Source organism: Sorghum bicolor, chromosome 9 (genome assembly GCF_000003195.3).
Source record: "Sorghum bicolor cultivar BTx623 chromosome 9, Sorghum_bicolor_NCBIv3, whole genome shotgun sequence".
In the NCBI taxonomy this organism is placed as follows: Eukaryota; Viridiplantae; Streptophyta; class Magnoliopsida; order Poales; family Poaceae; genus Sorghum; species Sorghum bicolor.
The window spans coordinates 14,985,048-15,002,326 of record NC_012878.2 but is presented as its reverse complement, the minus strand read 5'-3'; the positions used below and the strand labels follow the sequence as shown (position 1 = coordinate 15,002,326).

The 17,279-nt window shown below is 40.6% G+C and overlaps 1 protein-coding gene across 1 annotated transcript; it reads left to right on the top strand.

Annotated features, from left to right (window-relative positions):
• Window positions 5,000-11,716, top strand: LOC8058290 (E3 ubiquitin-protein ligase SINAT5). Its single transcript, XM_002440795.2, has 3 exons — window positions 5,000-5,560; window positions 10,526-10,912; window positions 11,119-11,716. Exons 1-3 carry the CDS (start codon window positions 5,246-5,248, stop codon window positions 11,476-11,478), a joined length of 1,062 nt encoding a protein of 353 aa, XP_002440840.1. The 5' UTR covers window positions 5,000-5,245; the 3' UTR covers window positions 11,479-11,716.

Sequence of the window (17,279 nt, the reverse complement as noted above, 5' to 3'; positions counted from 1 at the left end):
ATGGCCGCAACTCACCTCACCGCCAGCCATGAGCGCGATGCCCAACGCCGGTGCCAGAGCCGCGAGACTGTCGCCGTAGACGGAGAGAAGGGCATCCATGCAAATAGAAACTTTTTACCGTGTTCACTTTGTAAAACTGCTAGAGAGAAGAATTTTTTATTTGGGTTTGATTAATTACGAGAAAGTTTTGTGTTCACTTTGCAAATAGCCCTAGGAAAAAAACCACGCTTATAGTGATTTTACCAAGTTAGAATACTAAATTGTTGGAGAGAGATCTTTTTTTGACTTGCTAAATAAAATAGCAACTTGCTAAAACTAATGATTCATATCATAGTAGTAAAGGGGGTGTCTCTGCTTTCTTGACCATGGTGGCATAGCAAGCGGATCCCATACCAACTTGAGAAGATTTCTGATTTTTTTCCATGCTGCATTTGATTGTTCTATCTATTTTATTTTCCATAGTTTCTGCTTCAAATTAGTAAAGAAGTAATATCCTGTTAATGGCTTTAGTATTTGCATGAGTTTGTTCATGCAGTACGTTATTCCACTTAACAGAACCAGTTTGATGTGAGAATAGATGAAGCTCATTAGCTTTTTTCAGTCTAATTCACCAGATTGTCAGATCAATTTATCAAGACTTGTAATGGTCTCAGTTTGAGTATTTATGCAATACAATTATACAAATTGCTTATAGTAAAATATTCTATCTAGTGATTGCTAAATTTTGACATGGTAAATGTGTTCCTAAATTACAAAAGTTGGTGCTAATTTAGTCTTCAATATTCAGGCTTTAATTTGTGGTTTTGCTCCTGGTTCAGTATTCAAGACTGAAAATTTCTTGAAACTTTGTAGATCAGTTGTGTTTATCAACTTTTCTACGTAGCATTTGTTAAAACTAAATATATGTTCCCAAATGAAGTACCGTAATTTTCATATAGACTTTTTTTTTGTTAGTGGGGTAGGTTTGTTTTTTAGTTTTATGATTTATTTTAGTTTTGTAATTTTTTTTCTAAATATCACCGTAGCGTTAGCACGGTCAATAGCGTTAGCACGGTCAATATACTAGTATCTAGTAGTGAATGAAATATAGCTTCTTGCTAGCTACTACTGTCGTCGTTACACCGAATCATCAAATTACCCGGTCACAACATGTTATTACTTGACTTATCACACTGACATATGGTAAGTACGGAAGGGTTCTCAAATTTGATGCAACATATTTTTTTTTTGAAATCTTGATGCAACAAAAATTAGTTCTTAACTAGCTCAAACGACTTTACCGTCGCACAAGACCCCATCTCGGTGTGATGAGCGTCGATCAACATTCATCGTCTTGTTCAAATTTCTTTCCTCCAGTCCAAGTTCATTAATCACACAATTCCTACATGGTCACAAGAAGTAGTAATAAGCAGTGACCTTGACATGTACTCCCTCAGTCCTAAAATAACTATCGTTTTGAGTTTTTGTGTCACAAGTTTGACTATATTTATAGAAAATACGTGCAATGTTTACATCTCCAAATAAATTTATTAAAAAAACTAGATTCAAAGATCTTTCTGATGATACTAATTATGTATCATATGTATTAATATTTTTTTAATATATATTTAATCAAAGTTGTTTCTTAGGAAGCGAGAACGATAGTTATTTCGTTTTTGAATGCCTGATTGAGCATGTTAAGCAATATTATGTTCTAGGAATTAAACAGACAACAGTTCATGACATGGATCATGAATAACAAGAAAGTAAAGCTACAAATGGGTTGCCTCTAGGTCATGGGCAATATACAAAATTAACGCATGCAAGGATATGATACATAGCACATAGTCATGCATATTTATGTATTATAAAGGTTCAAGGCTAGATTCTTACGTGTGCCTACCTTGAGGGTCTGCATAGAGCACAACAATGAACTCTGGCTCGATCTCAAGACTCAGCCTCCTCAGTCACTTCTGCCCCTACATGATTGCATATGATACATAGGTTAAACATGATGCTTGAGCATAACGCACGATGCATAAAGAAGTATTAGGTCGAGAAGACTGATTAGGAGGGGGTGAATAACTTATTTGTTATGACTAACCAATATAATTAAATGTAGAATTTAACTAATGGTATAAATATAAACCCCAGCTATTGTAATTGAACATCACTCACAATTAATATATTTTTTCGGCTTTCACGTTATTGTATTAGGAGTAGGAGTAAAAGTAGATATCACCGAGTTCTTCAGTAGGTTGCATTGTTCGATCCCTTGCTTGATCTGGTGTTAGTTACGATTTGTATTTGATTTAGTGAGGCTGCATCTTATGAACTCTTGCTTAATTTGATATTAAATCACTAGTTATCGATTTTGTTGGATTTAGTAAGGCTATATCATTTGATCTCTTGCCATATTTGATAGAATTACTAGTTATTGATCTTACTACATTTCGTAAAGTTTCATCTTTTGATCTTACTAGATTTAGTAAGATCACCAATTTATCCTACTAAATTAAGATCCATCGGCTATCATCCTATTAATCTTTGTAGTTTATCACGTTAATCTTTACTCTGATGTCGTCAGATTTTGCTATATCAGCTAGTGTATCTTAATTGTAGTCCATTATATATAGTGTGTATTCAAGGTCTTCCTTTGATATAAACAGATCTATTAGCTATGTACTCTTTAATTTATCGCCTACTATCAATGTTGTACCGTTTCGACCTATTTTGCTTCATCGGCTATGTGGCCAATAACATGTGCTTTCATGATTTGTTATATTTTACATTCATCGGCTTTGTGATTCATATTGTTTACGCATGAGTGTGCTCTGTTCTAGCTGATGATGCTTATTTTAGCTATTTTGTACTATTATAAACTGCTGGGTATAAGCTCCGTAGCTGATATCCCATAGGCTCTGTAGCCATAATTGACTATCTTTTCCCTAGTCAATTATAGGTCAAATTGACTGGAATACCAATCCAAAATTGGCAGGACTTGCACTAAAGCTAAGCAGGTCTTCCAGGCTTGTCATGTATCCTGCGCAGTGACCAGATCTATGTGTTCACAGTATCATTTAGGCCCTAAATGATGAATTAAATGGTTGGTTTGTTTAAACTTGTTTAAACAATTAAAAACCATCTAAATGACCTAAATAGAATCAAACTAAACATTATGAAATGAGCTAGATGACCATTTCATTCACCATTTAGTCAATAGGGTATTACAACTATTACATTTGACATCCAACTAATTAATGTTGTAAGTATATGAGGTGGAGTGAGATTTAATTTTCTTCCAAAAATTATTTGGTGGAGTACTTATTTTGTTAATGTGTAAATATGCATAGTTTCTAGCATATTTGGTTTTTATATACATAAATATTTTATATACAAAACTATTTAGGATATTTAACTTCTTTTAAACACGACATGAACGGCCTAAATGCTAAACCAAAGGTGGCTAACTATTTACCCTTTAGTATTTAGGATAACAATTTTGAGGTGATCTCATTTGATAAGGTGGTGTTTGGATACATAGAAATGAGGGGTGGATTTGAGAAATAATTAGATAGGATGAAATATTTCACATATTTGGTTCATGGGTTTGGAAAACATAATGTGCATTGAATGAAAGTCTGGCAGGCAACACATCGAGTCCCATGCATCCAAAATCGGATGCCTAGGATGCATGCCTGGTCTAGGACCAAACCAGCCCTAAATGCCCATGGGATATGTGTGTGTTAGAGATGAGAATCATATGAATTATATATTGAGTCTCTATTATGTTAGAGCTTGTTGTTAGATCCTTTGATTCGAAAGAGCATTTTAGTCATTTTAACTCATTTCCTTCTTCCTAACCTTCCGCTTGCTAAATATATATTTAGCCTTTGTTATGTTAGAGGTAGTTGCTTTGCTTTGAAAGGACATTTTGGTCATTCTAACTCATTTCTCTCTCCCTATCCTACATCAACCCAAAAACAAAAGAATTACTGATATTTAGCCTGTATTATATTAGAGCTAGCTTATTGGCAGTTGCTTTGCTTTAAAAGAACATTTTGGTCATTTTAACTTTTTTCCTCTCCTTGTCCTACATCAAGCCAAATAAAAATAATATATTACCCACTTGGCCACCTCATTTTATTTAACTTCATTAATTTTATTTTCCCTTTCCATACCACATCCAGGCCTTGTTTAGTTCCCAAAAAATTTTGTAAAATTTTTCAGATTCTCCGTCACATCGAATCTTTAGACGCATGCATGGAGTATTAAACATAGACGAAAATAAAAACTAATTACACAGTTTGGACGGAATTGACGAGACGAATCTTTTGAGCCTAGTTACTCCATGATTGGACAATATTTGTCAAATACAAACGAAAGTGCTACAGTATCGATTTCCCAAAATTTTTTGGAACTAAACAAGGCCCCAAAGGCACCTGGTTGTTACCTCTATCCAAAAATAAAAAAAAAATGATTCTAAGTGCATTCTTTGTTAATGTGGTTAAAGTTTGACCAAATATGTAGATAAAATATTAATGATTATGATATCAGATAAATATAGCATAAAAATATATCTTCTTACAAATCAAATAATATATATTTGATATTACAAATATTGATATTTTTATTTTTATATATTGATATTTTTATTTCTATAGTTAGTCAAACTCATATTCTAATTTGATACCGTTCTAGGAATATTATTTCTTTTATTTATGGAGGGAGTACACCATGCATACTCCCTTCATCTTTTTTATGTTGTTTTCATTTTTCAAGAAATCAAATGCACTTAACTTTGACTAAATATATATTAAAATATTAATATTTATGGACATAATTAATATTATTTTGAATCTATTTTTAATAAATTTATTTGGAAATATAAATATTATAAATATTTTCTATAAATCTTTTTTTTAAAAAAAAATGACCAACACGTCATGGCGAGACTTGATTAGGGATAAGACGAAGTACTACATTCAATAAAATCCGATCCCAACTCCCATTCCTATTCACGGGAGGAGACGGCGTCGTCTCTCTGGCTGTCTCCGCGTTCGAGCCAATCCAAGCGAAACAAACGGCGTAACGTGAGCTGAGAGCGGCAGAGCGCCCCCCCGCGGCCACCGCACCGCGTCGTCGTCGTCCCCAGCCAACCCCAACCCAGCGCACCCCCAAACGAATCCGCCCCACCTCAGCCGCCGTGCGGACCTCCGAATCCCAGCGCCGGTGCGCGCACGGCACCGCAGGGCGCGGCGCGGCCATGGACATGGACAGCGTGGAGTGCCTCTCCCTCCCAGACGCTGCCATGGACGTGGACGACGTCGACGGCCACCCGCACCACGGCCACCACGGCCATCTCGGCCTCCCGCTCCACCCCGCCCACCTCCCATCCTCGGGCGCCGGCCGCGCGTTCCCCAAGGTGAATGCCGGGGGCGGCGGGGCGGGACCGGCGGGAGCGGGTGCGGCGGGGGCAGCGGGCGCAGCGGGAGCAGGCGGGGGGCCACCGGCGACCAGCGTTCACGAGCTGCTCGAGTGCCCCGTCTGCACCAACTCCATGTTCCCGCCCATCCATCAGGTTGGTGCCTTGCTACCGGTGCACCGATTTCAGATGGGGTTGCGTGCGGATTTGGGGATCTCGGTGGGGGAAAGCCGGGACCTTTACAGAGGAATCGAATCAAATTGGCTTATTCTAGGTGGATTTGCGCTGCTGCGAATGGGTAATTTGCTCCCTGTTGACCGGGTCACTTAGCTTCGAATTAATTGCGATTAGAATGACTAATTAGGTGCGTTTGGATTGCTCGACTGTAAAACCATCTGCGAATTGGGCCTTCTTTGTCAGAAGATTTGGTCAGTTTTACGTTAGATTTCAGATGAATCGGTATTCCGCTATGGATCTGAGTTGGACGCGTTATGCTACATGTAGTCTCTCCTAGTCCTAGCCAAGCTGGTCTATTTGGATTTTTCGAGGATACAAATATTGCATTTGTTCTTTTCCCTAGCTGCAAATGCTTTGGAATAGTGAGAAACAAAATGTCAAGATGCTTATTTGTTTCTTCTCGGTCTCATTTTATCCTCTTAGTAACAGTTGACGTACCTAAAAGGTACTGGCATGCTGGTGCTTTATGTAGTCTACCTAGGAAATGCAATACTACTTCTGAACCTAAATGATCTCGATCATGATCAATTGTTGAAAACATAGACTGTTCACTTTGATGGAGAACGAGATGAACTGGAAGAGAACAGTATACTTGGATCCATACCATTAGAAGATCCTGACTTTGGAAAAAATACCATCAAAAGATTCAGTTTTAGAGAAATAGCATTGAAAGGTTGCTCCGTTGTTGATTTCTACCATTCTGTTAACTTGCCGTTGATTTGCTCAACTTGCTCTTAAGGAAAAAGAACGGCAGGACTCACAAGAAGGCTGCCATGACCAAATCCACGGCCATCGGCGCAGTCTGGCCTGCGCTGCAGTTCAAGGCCACGGCCCACGGCCCATGGCCTATGTAGCTGCTCCCCTCTCCTTCACCACACTAAGCTCGCCACGCCATCCAGAGCTGCTGCTTGCTGTCCATCATCTCCATTTTTTCCTCTGTTGTCAAGCACAGAAGGAGTTTGCACCCATCGATCCACCGCGATCCGATTCCTTCGACAGTGAGCATCCTTAGACTCTCCTCCACCTTTCCCAAGCCATGCCCCTTCCTCTCCTTGTCTGTACCGAGCTGCTCTCAAGCTTTAGAGTCGCAACCATGGCCGCCAATGGCGCTCAATACTCGAAGTCGATACTCCCCTGCTTCCCCTCCCTCCCCCATGCTGGGAACCCCTAAAGTCAACCCCTCATCCTCCTCTCTCTCCCTGTACCCTTGGATTTAGGAATGGTAGCCTAGGAATGGATTTCAGCGAAGCTCCATTAAGCGCCATGGTGAGCACGGCGGCGCTCATGCCAATGGTCATCGTCGTCGACTCAGCGCAGGCCGGACAACGGCAAATCAACGGCAAGTTAACAGAATTGTAGAAATCAACAACGGAGCAACCTTTCAATGCTATTTCTCTAAAGCTGAATTTTTTATGGCATTTTTCCAAAGTCAGGATCTTTTAATGGTATGGATCCAATCCCATCCTTTTATCATGCATTCATGCATGATTCACCTGGTATGATCTGAGTCTCTGAGATGACCTTATCTTTGAGTTTTGTTTACTAGGCTCACTTGTTGATGTGCTCGGCCTTGATTTTATTTAATATTCTCTTGTTAATCTGCTGTTATTTTCATTTTTTATTTTTGATAAAATTATTGCGCTTCTTGTTTTGGATGAACTTGCTGATGTAAGTTTGTAGCCAATTTTTCTCTCTTTCTAGTTCTCCCCATTGAGTTCACAGGTGACAGGTCAAGAAATAACAGCTGAGCTAAATGAAAGGGATATAAGTTTTCCTTTATTCTGTGACTGATTTTTTCGTTGTCCATAGTAGGAACTTGTGCAGAGTTTATATCTTCTTACTAGATGATACCGCGCCCGTTGCTGCGGGAATTTTATAACGTTGTGCGTAAGCAGGAAACATGTCATTTTTAGCAACTATTAGACACTTCCCTTCATGTAGAGAAAAATGCACCTAATATATTATATTACAATATTCCTTGGCTTCTTCGTGAATGTAGCTAAAAAATTTAATGGAAAACAATGATCCAAGCTGATAAAGCACCTATTGACCAAACATTATATATCTCTTTATGAATAAAACAGATGTATATATAAATAAATTTCAACATGTAAAATTGTCTTTGGAGCTTCTCAGATGCTCGCATATAGCACAATACTGAAACTGGGTTGGCCTATACATGTGGGGCCCGCTACCATCTCAAACACCGCTACCTATTGTTTCATCGATGTGGCCAACCTTCTTCCGGATGGATCAAGCTTCCTCTGTCGTGATCAGGTGCTTGCTTGCATCAAGTTCTCGCTGACATGGCTGCTACGATGTTCAACAATGCAGCCGACCTGGTAGCCGTGGCCGTGGCGGCCTCAACCAGCAGCCGATCATCTTGACCTCCACTGTGCTGCCAAGGCCGAGGCGTGAGGGCGTGCCGGCAGTCACACTGTCCCAGCCCTGGCGGAGGCCACGAGGCGGGCGAGGTCCTTGCCAACCTTGCGCTCTGACCTCGGCCACGTCCCGCTTCAGCTCCACCATGGCCTCCTAGAAGCTGCCATGTGCGTCATCGAGGCGGAGGAAGGCGTCCAGGCGGCGGTTGCCGCTGCCGCCAGCTGAGAAGGAGAGCGCCGTGAGAAGATGGTCTGAGCGATGCTATCGTTACCTTGGGACTGTCCCTTGGTCTGCGGCGAGCAACCGAGGCAGCCCAGTTTGCTCATGATCACAGTGGCACAGTAGATGGTTCAGCTAGCTTTAAAGGGTGGCAGCTTGTGGCTGGGGAATAGGAACAGACAGAAGAAGACCAATCACCAACGGCCCTTCAGTTCTGTAACTTCGCATACCACTACCAGGTTTGGGAATGGGAATGGAGTCACCAGGGGACGATGCTTCATACTGACTTGTAGCTGTGGGGTCCATAGATTACGTGGCGTGCTGAGACCTCAGAGAATTCTTGTAGTGGGTTTCTCCTATTTAGGTATAGTAGATGATATAGGACTCTGATTAATTGAAGAAAGCTCATAGGTGTTTCGAAATCTATAGCTGCTTTGTTTGAGATGGGTTTGGACTTTGGAGTAATAATTGTTTAGTGTATGTGGTACTAGCATGTAACTTCAGGTAGGCACGCACATCAGGCGTGCTAGAATGTTGACCCATGATGCTCCTTTTATTTATTTTCGTTTATTCCCATTGGTTTTGTCTCTGGTTTTTGTAAGGTGGATTGATCTTTACTTGTTCCTTATTAAATGATGGGCAGCTCCTGTGAAAATTTGAAGTAAGAAAAGGTATTCTTGGCAAGTCAAGAAGTGAACTATCAGCCTAAATGCAAACATAGGCAGTTAGGCACCTTCAAACTCTTAAACCAATGCAAGAATACCCTATTGGCACTTGACAACCATGATTTGATTTGCATGCCATCCTAGCGGACAGCACAGTCTTGATGTGGCATCCTAATCATGGAAAATCTCAAAAAAAAATATTTGTACCATTGGATGATGTAAGACATAATCTGCTGCCCCCTTTCTCTCTTCTTCCTGTCCAGGACAGAGACATGGTAGTGGATCAGATCATCTCATGGCTGGTCAAGTCTCTAGTCCTGTAGAGTATAAGGCAATAGGCCATATTTGTACTAGTAGAAGTACACCAGCAGTATGGCTGGTACTAGTGTAGTTGTTGGCTGATTTCAGCCTTGTACCCTAGGTGTATGTAGTTGGTAGAGCTGTACCTTAGAAGGTACATGTATTGGTGTATATAAACCAGCCCAATGCAATGGAACAAGAAGCAAGTTCATTGCCACTCATTCAGTTCCAGTTTCAGTTCAAGTCTGAAACTGTGTGTGTGCTGTGTGCGTGTGCAGTAGTAGCTCAGGGCTTTTCTTCTACCTTGGAGCAAGGGAGAGGGAGAGGGGAGGAGAGCAGGTGCTGCTCACCTCGGTGCAGGGTTGCTGTGCCAACAGATGAATGATGGCAGCTTGGAAAAGGGGAAGCAGGTGGTTTGGTCTTTCCTGCATTGCAGTTCATACGAGAATACTAAAACTTTAATATTTTTTCTAAATTGGGTGCCACATTATGAGGTATTTTGCACAGTTTTTAGAATTTGAGGGAGCCAAATAGCTGTTTGGAAGTCGAGGCTTGATTTAACAAGCTTCCTCTGGAGATAAGGTTGCTTGAGATCTTGGATTGTCTTGTTAGGAGCCTATGCCTGCATGGAAAATAAGGTGGAATCCTTTTCGAATCAAGAGGAAAGTTGTCTCTCCACCTCATCCATGTATCCTCCCCTTGTTGATTTTTTTGCTTTCCTTTTTTTTTTTTCAAATAAGTCTGGGTCCAGGAATTACTAATCAGTTTCCTCTGTGTGCTAAACTTAATAATCTTTGCTTATGAACTCATAATTGTAAATGACACACAAACATTGTGGAGTTGGTAATCAAACCGAGTGCTAGTTAGCAAGCCAGGCAGTGGAGTGGCACCTGGGCATGTTTGGATGGCAGCCTAGGCAGCTGCCTGCCAGGCAAATGATTCTGGCCACAGGCAGACGAAGTCCGCCTGGTGTTGCTGTCTGGGCCAGGCAAGAATGTGACGCCACCATCCAAACACGCCCGCGCCTCCTGGGCAGGCTGGGAGGTGATTAAGTTCCACCTTGGCAGTCACCTTTAGAGCAGTTTTCCTATTCCTTTGATCTGTGCAGTTTCTTTCAGGATTATCCAAATGTTCTGTGGAACCACTTCAATTCAGAGGAAACATGCAAATTTTTTCATAATGCTAGAAGCATATATAATACAGTAGGCAAATGAATATGGTTCCATTTTGTGGTTCTGTAAAGCTTATTCGTCAACTATACCCCTGTCAGTAGAATACTTCCATAGTTGATTGCTGAATTTATTTGCTTTTTTAACAGTGTCAAAATGGACATACTTTGTGTTCGACATGCAAGGCCAGGGTGCACAACCGGTGCCCTACATGCAGACAAGAGCTTGGTGATATCAGGTGCTTAGCATTGGAAAAGGTAGCAGAGTCACTTGAGCTTCCCTGTAAGTACTGCTCTTTAGGTTGCCCAGAGATCTTCCCATACTACAGCAAGATAAAGCATGAAGCGCAGTGCAGCTTCAGGCCATATAACTGCCCCTACGCTGGCTCTGAATGTGCTGTGGCTGGTGATATTCCATTCCTTGTTGCACATTTGAGGGATGATCACAAAGTTGACATGCACAGTGGCTGCACATTCAACCATAGATACGTCAAATCCAACCCGCGCGAGGTTGAAAATGCCACCTGGATGCTAACAGTAAGATTAAACTATCTCTGAATTATTCCTTATCTTCTACTCCATCTATGTTTAGATGTATGATGTATGAACTAATTACTTGTCCTAAACATCATATATTTAAAAGACGAGGGATTATCTATTTTCTATTGCTGGTCTTATGACCGACCAAGTAAAATATGTAGTCTCAAGTAATTTGACTGGTTGAATGTTGCATTTCGGTTCAGGTATTCCATTGTTTTGGGCAGTACTTCTGCCTGCACTTTGAGGCATTCCAGCTCGCAATGGCTCCAGTGTATATGGCTTTCCTCCGATTCATGGGTGATGAGAATGAAGCAAGGAACTATACATATAGCCTAGAGGTTGGTGGTAATGGGAGGAAAATGGTATGGGAAGGTACTCCTAGAAGCATCCGTGACAGCCACCGCAAGGTCCGTGACAGCCATGATGGCCTCATCATCCAGAGGAATATGGCGCTGTTCTTCTCAGGCGGTGACAGGAAGGAGCTGAAGCTGAGGGTGACTGGGCGGATCTGGAAAGAGCAGACCAACCCGGATGGAGCCTGCATTCCTAACCTTTGCAGCTGAGCAAGGGAGACGATTGAAAAGAAAAAAGAAAGAAAGAAAATATTGTGCTATTTGGCTGGCTTGTTTCAAAATTGTCATCTTGTTATGTTTTCATTATAGTCTCTGCCGTTGCAATGTTGTACCAGTAAAATTGTAGGGTGTAAAATGTTCTTGTAAAGTAATTGTGTATAACGAATTCAAGAAACCTTACAAGTTGGCCCATAAATGCCTGTGTTACGGTCTTGTGTCGTTTGAGTTCTGTTATGAAGGTATTGATTGGGCTGAAGAAGTGCTCAATGTTCATGTTTATTTGATGGACTATGAATGTTACAGCGAAGAAAATGGCACTAACCAATTACTAACTGGATCCATTTTCTAGAATGCTGTTAAAATAGTGGGAATATACTAGCTCTAGTAACAAGTTTGGAAGACTATGGATCTGTTTAGTTCAGCTTTGTGGAAAACTATAAGTTATTTGGTTAAACACTACGAAACATATCCCTTTCTCTCTTGAAGCTATGAAACATCTCCCTAGTTTCACTTATTTAGAAAAGCAGAAAGCAGAAAGTCTAAAATTGGATTTAAGGTGCTATAAAAATTGTATTATATGAAAATAGCGGCTTCTAAAAAATTAAAAAGCAACTTCCACCCATTGGGTTCATGTTTTTCTGGCAGTGGAAGTGCTTTTTAGAAGCTGAACAAATATGTCTATGTAATGTACTTTGGCCTAGTATTTTTGTTAGAATGAATATACAAAATCGAAAAAATGTGGTATTGTGAAAGTGTATTCAAAGGTGTGTCTGCATATAAGTGTCCTATAGATATCATGCGGAAAAACACAGTGCGTCACTTTCTGCAACTGGGTCACGATCATGTTGTTGCGGGTTGACTGAAGCACTACGATCTCGTTTGATTGTCATTCTTGTAGCATAATTTTTAGAACCCAACGTTTGCAAATGTTGTCTGGATCATACAAGACTCCTATGGCAGCAACTAGACACGCCGTACGCTTTCGTTCTCTTTTCTTATATAAGCCGTACACTCATGGCTTAGACAAGCGAACGAGCTAGTCCAGGCATCTAAAATAGGATGTCTGGCGCAAGGCAACTTTGCCAACATGTGTTCAAGTCAAAACACGATCTTGCTGCTAGATCTGCTGTTGAGTCATTGAGTATTGACGTGTGTGATGTGTCGGTGTGCAACGCCCTACCGCCCAGAGAGAGGAGCTCAAAATGTGAATCCTCGATTTTGCATTCCTTGCCAACATCGTATTCTTTGTTGATGTACAAAGCTGAATAATAAGACTATTACCAAAAGAACCAATCTTCATAATCATCGTATTCTTCATTCTACTCAACTAGTTATTTCAACTGAAATTGCTGGTTTATTTTTACTGGAAAATATCCCATAAAAGAAAAAAAAAGACACGGAAGGAGAAACAACAACGGATGAATTCAAGATGGCAACGGGTACACGAAACCCGAGTACCCGACGAGTTTTACCCGATAAAGAGCCGGGTATGGAATGAGTTTTCTATCCGTGGGTATGTTATTGGACAGAATCTTATACCCATCGGGTATGACGAGTACGGGTGTGGGTGTGTACTACCCATACCCGCCTACCCGCGGGTAAAAAATACCCGTCAAAATAACTAGCCACCCTTGTCATTTTAGCCTATATAGCACATGAATTTGGTCTAAATCCAACTAAACTCTCCTAATATATATGTATATGAATTTGATCATATGAATATTAGTTTGTAACTTGTTGGAGGTTTAGTATGATTTTTTTGTGTAAATATATGATATTTATATGTAATTTTCGGGTATACTAGCGGTGCGGGTTACCCGTCGGGTAGAAATTACTCGCGGGTGCGGGTATGGAATTAATTTCCTACCCGTGTGCGGGTACGGGTAACCCGACGGGTAAAATTAAGACTTCGCGGGTGCAGGTACGGGTGGCCACTACCCGTCGGGTACGTACGTGTTGCCATCTCTAGGATGAATGGATCCATAAAAAGACACAGAAGGAGAACACAACAATGGATGATGGATGAACGGCAGCTTTATTGGAAGGAGAAACGACAGCACTTCTGTACCTATTCATTGGATCTGATTTTTAGCTTAGCTCTTATTTTAGTTCGCGAAAAGAAAATTGTTAAAATATATTGTCATATATTTAAAGTATTAAATGTAGATTAATTTAAAAATAAATTACATAGCTCACTTAGAAACCGCAAGACGAATTTATTAAGCCTAATTAATCCATCGTTAGCACATGTTGGTTACTGTAACAATTATGACTAACTATGGACTAAGGCCTTGTTTAGTGCACTCCAAAAACCAAAAAGTTTTCAAGATTCCCGTCACATCGAATCTTGTGGCACATGTATGAAGCATTAAATATAAACAAAAACAAAAACTAATTACACAGTTTAGATGTAAATCGCGAGACGAATCTTTTGATTCTAGTTAGTCCATAATTGGATAATATTTGTCACAAACAAACGAAAGTGCTACAGTAGCGAAATCCAAAAAGTTTTCGCGATTTGTCTCGCGATTTACACAAGGCCTAATTATGCTTAAAAGATTTGTCTCGCGATTTACAACCAAACTGTATAATTAGTTTTTTTTTTCTACATTTAATATTCCATGTATGTGTCTAAAAATTCGATGGAATGGATATTTTTTTTAAAAAATTACATAGTACAACGCAGACACTCACAACACACGTACAGTCATCCACTCATCCCTATGAACACACGTATATAAACCCCACCCTGTGAGCACCTCTGAAGGACTGAGCCGACATATCACGAGATTCACGAAGTCACTATAGGCGTCTGCCACTAAAAACATAAGTGGGGAACTAAACAAGACCTTAGATGTTGTGCTACTGTGTTATGAACGACGTATAGGAATATGAAGTAAACGAGAAACAATCACAGCGAAGACACACGATTTACGTGAAAAACCCCTTCAATGCGAAGGGGAAAAACCACGGTGAAAGGTCCTAATATGGCTAGAGGGGGGTGAATAGCCTATTTAAAAATTCTACAAGACACTAGAGCAAAGGATTAGTATAAGAAAAGGCGTAAAGCAAATTTGCTCTAGCTCTACAAAAGTTGCAAGCCACCTATTCAATAATTCTAGTTACTAAGCACAAGCAACGGCTAAGTCACTACTCTCTACAACTAGTTACAACTAGCTAAAACTAGGTACTACTAGTTACAACTAGTTTACAAGAAAGTAAAGAGATGAGTGATAATTATACCGACGTGTAGAGGATGAACCAATCACAATGTATATCAATATATTCATCGGGAGAATACCAATCATAATATTGACACCAATATTTTTCTCCCGAGGTTCACGTGCTTGCCGGCACGCTAGTCCCCGTTGTGTCGACCAACACTTGGTGGTTCGGCGACTAATAGGTGTTTCACAAACCTAGTCCAACAAATGGGCACCGCAAGAACCTACCCACAAGTGAGGTAGCTCAATGACACGAGCAATCCACTAAAGTGGCTTTTGGCACTCCGCCGGGGAATAAGCCCAAGAACCCCTCACAAATATCACCTTGATTGGGGGCGGACACAATCACCAAATCCCCTCACCAATCAATAAATCCACAACCGTATAGGTGACGGCAATCACCAAGAGTAATAAGAAATCCACAATCACAATAATCACCTAGTGCCACAAGAAAATGCAGTTTCAAATGCACCGAGGGTTTTCCTCAATCCTCTCTCAGATGAGCACCAAGCTATGAGAGGGGGAGGAGAGGAAGGAGATGCTCACAAGCTCACTGGATCAATCACGCAGGCCTCTCAAAAATCTCACGTAGGATTAGCACTTGGGAGAGATGGGAGAGGGGAGCTCGAGTTCTCTGTTCTCTGGAAAGAAAGAAGTGAAGCATTCTGTATTCGTGAGACAGAGAGAGAGCAAAGAAGGGGAGCGCTCGACCTATATTTTCTTGGCCAGCCTGCTCTCCAACGGGCAAAACAACAGTGCCGTTTGCCTCAACGGGCAGCACATGCACTGAGTGACCCTCTGCATTTTCTCAGCACTGGGTCCCATGAAAATAAATGAGCAAGTGGCAAAGAGCTGCAACCCTGCAGTCCATGCGCATGCACTCCTGCCACTTCTCCACTTCAAATGGGACGAGCTGCACAACAGAGCAAATTAGTACCTTCTTGTACTTGAGTGGACCCCATGTAATTAGCATAGGTCAATGGCTGCCTCCTTTTCTCAAGGTGTGTTCACACTTGCATGCAGCCATGCAAATCACATCTCTCTCTTTCTCTCTCTTATTTATTATGGCAAGAGCTTCACCACATGCACGTATGGATGCATGGTCCCTGACTGCCATTCCTTCTTTCGCACGAGATGGACAGCAAGCAGCAGCTGTAAAAACTTTTAACTGGTTCCAACTAGTTCCAACTGCTTTCAGCTCTCTTTCATCTGCCTGCTGTTGGGTTGCACGGTGGATTCGACTAGTTGCAACTGCCTCCAGTTACCTGCAGCCACACTCATTTGCTTCCTGTTGAGCTGTGCAGTCATCTTAACTAATTGCAACTGGTTGCAACTGCTTTCAGCTTCTTTCAAATATATTCACTCGCTTGTTGTTTGAACTGTCCACTAGTTTTAACTGATTGCAACTGCTTCCAACTTGGTTCAGCTACTTACAAAAACTTTTCAGTTTGTTTCAGCAGCTTGCAGTTCTTTTACGTCTGGACAACAGTTCACCTTCTAAGAATTTTCAGCACATTTTCAAGTAGCTAATTTCACCAAAATATTCCAAAATAATTTGGACATTTAAATTAGCTTTTGACAAATATTTTTACAGGCTTTCTCATGCAGCTCACCACGTCACTAAGCGCTAGGTAAATGCAAATGAGAAGCATATTCAGTGGCACTAGATAACCATTGCAATTAAAGATTTCCCCTCTTTATAGTACGGTTATCTATCCTAAATCCACTCACACCCACTAGGTGTCTTGAGTGGCAAAACAAAATGGTCCTATTAAAAATACCTTTGCCTTGAGCCCATTTTGTTTTTCTCTTTCTTCTTTTCAAAGTTGGAGCACTTGAATATCATCTTTTGGCCACCTCCATCACCATGACCATCATCTAGCTCCATCACTTGGTGTGTACCAACCTATCTATATATTTTACTCATGACAAAGGTTAGTACACATAGGTTTCATCAATTATCCAAAACCAAACTAGGGCTTTCAATCTCCCCCTTCTTGGTAATTGATGACAACCTTTTCACAAAGATATTCAATAAAAGTCCTTTTAGGCTTATGTTGCTTGCCCAAGCATTTTACCATGTGTAAAGGATATGGACAAGTTTCATAAACCCAAATTGGTAGCAATGGCTCCCCCTACATATGTGCTAAGAGTTTGGATTTTAAAGGTTGCACATATGTTTAGATAAGAAACATAGGAGACAATAACTACCAAATGATGCTAAGGTGTAAAGAATGGACCTTTGAAGCGTGATACCAATCGGAGTTGTCATTTGAACACCATCCTTAGCACCATGGTTAGTTAGATAGCTCTTGCAAACATAAACACTAGATACCCCGTGAGATCAATATTATAAACAAGGCTCTAGTACCACTTGAAAAACATAAAACAACAAGGTACATCTAACTATCATTCTATGCATGCTAGTTTTTCATTTCATCAATCAATTTTACAACTAGCATACACCACATAAGCATGTATCGAAAAAAATGTGCTATGCAAGCAAGCATATGTAATGCACATCCAAATGCAACATACAAGTTTATGAGCTTGCTCCCCCTACTTGTG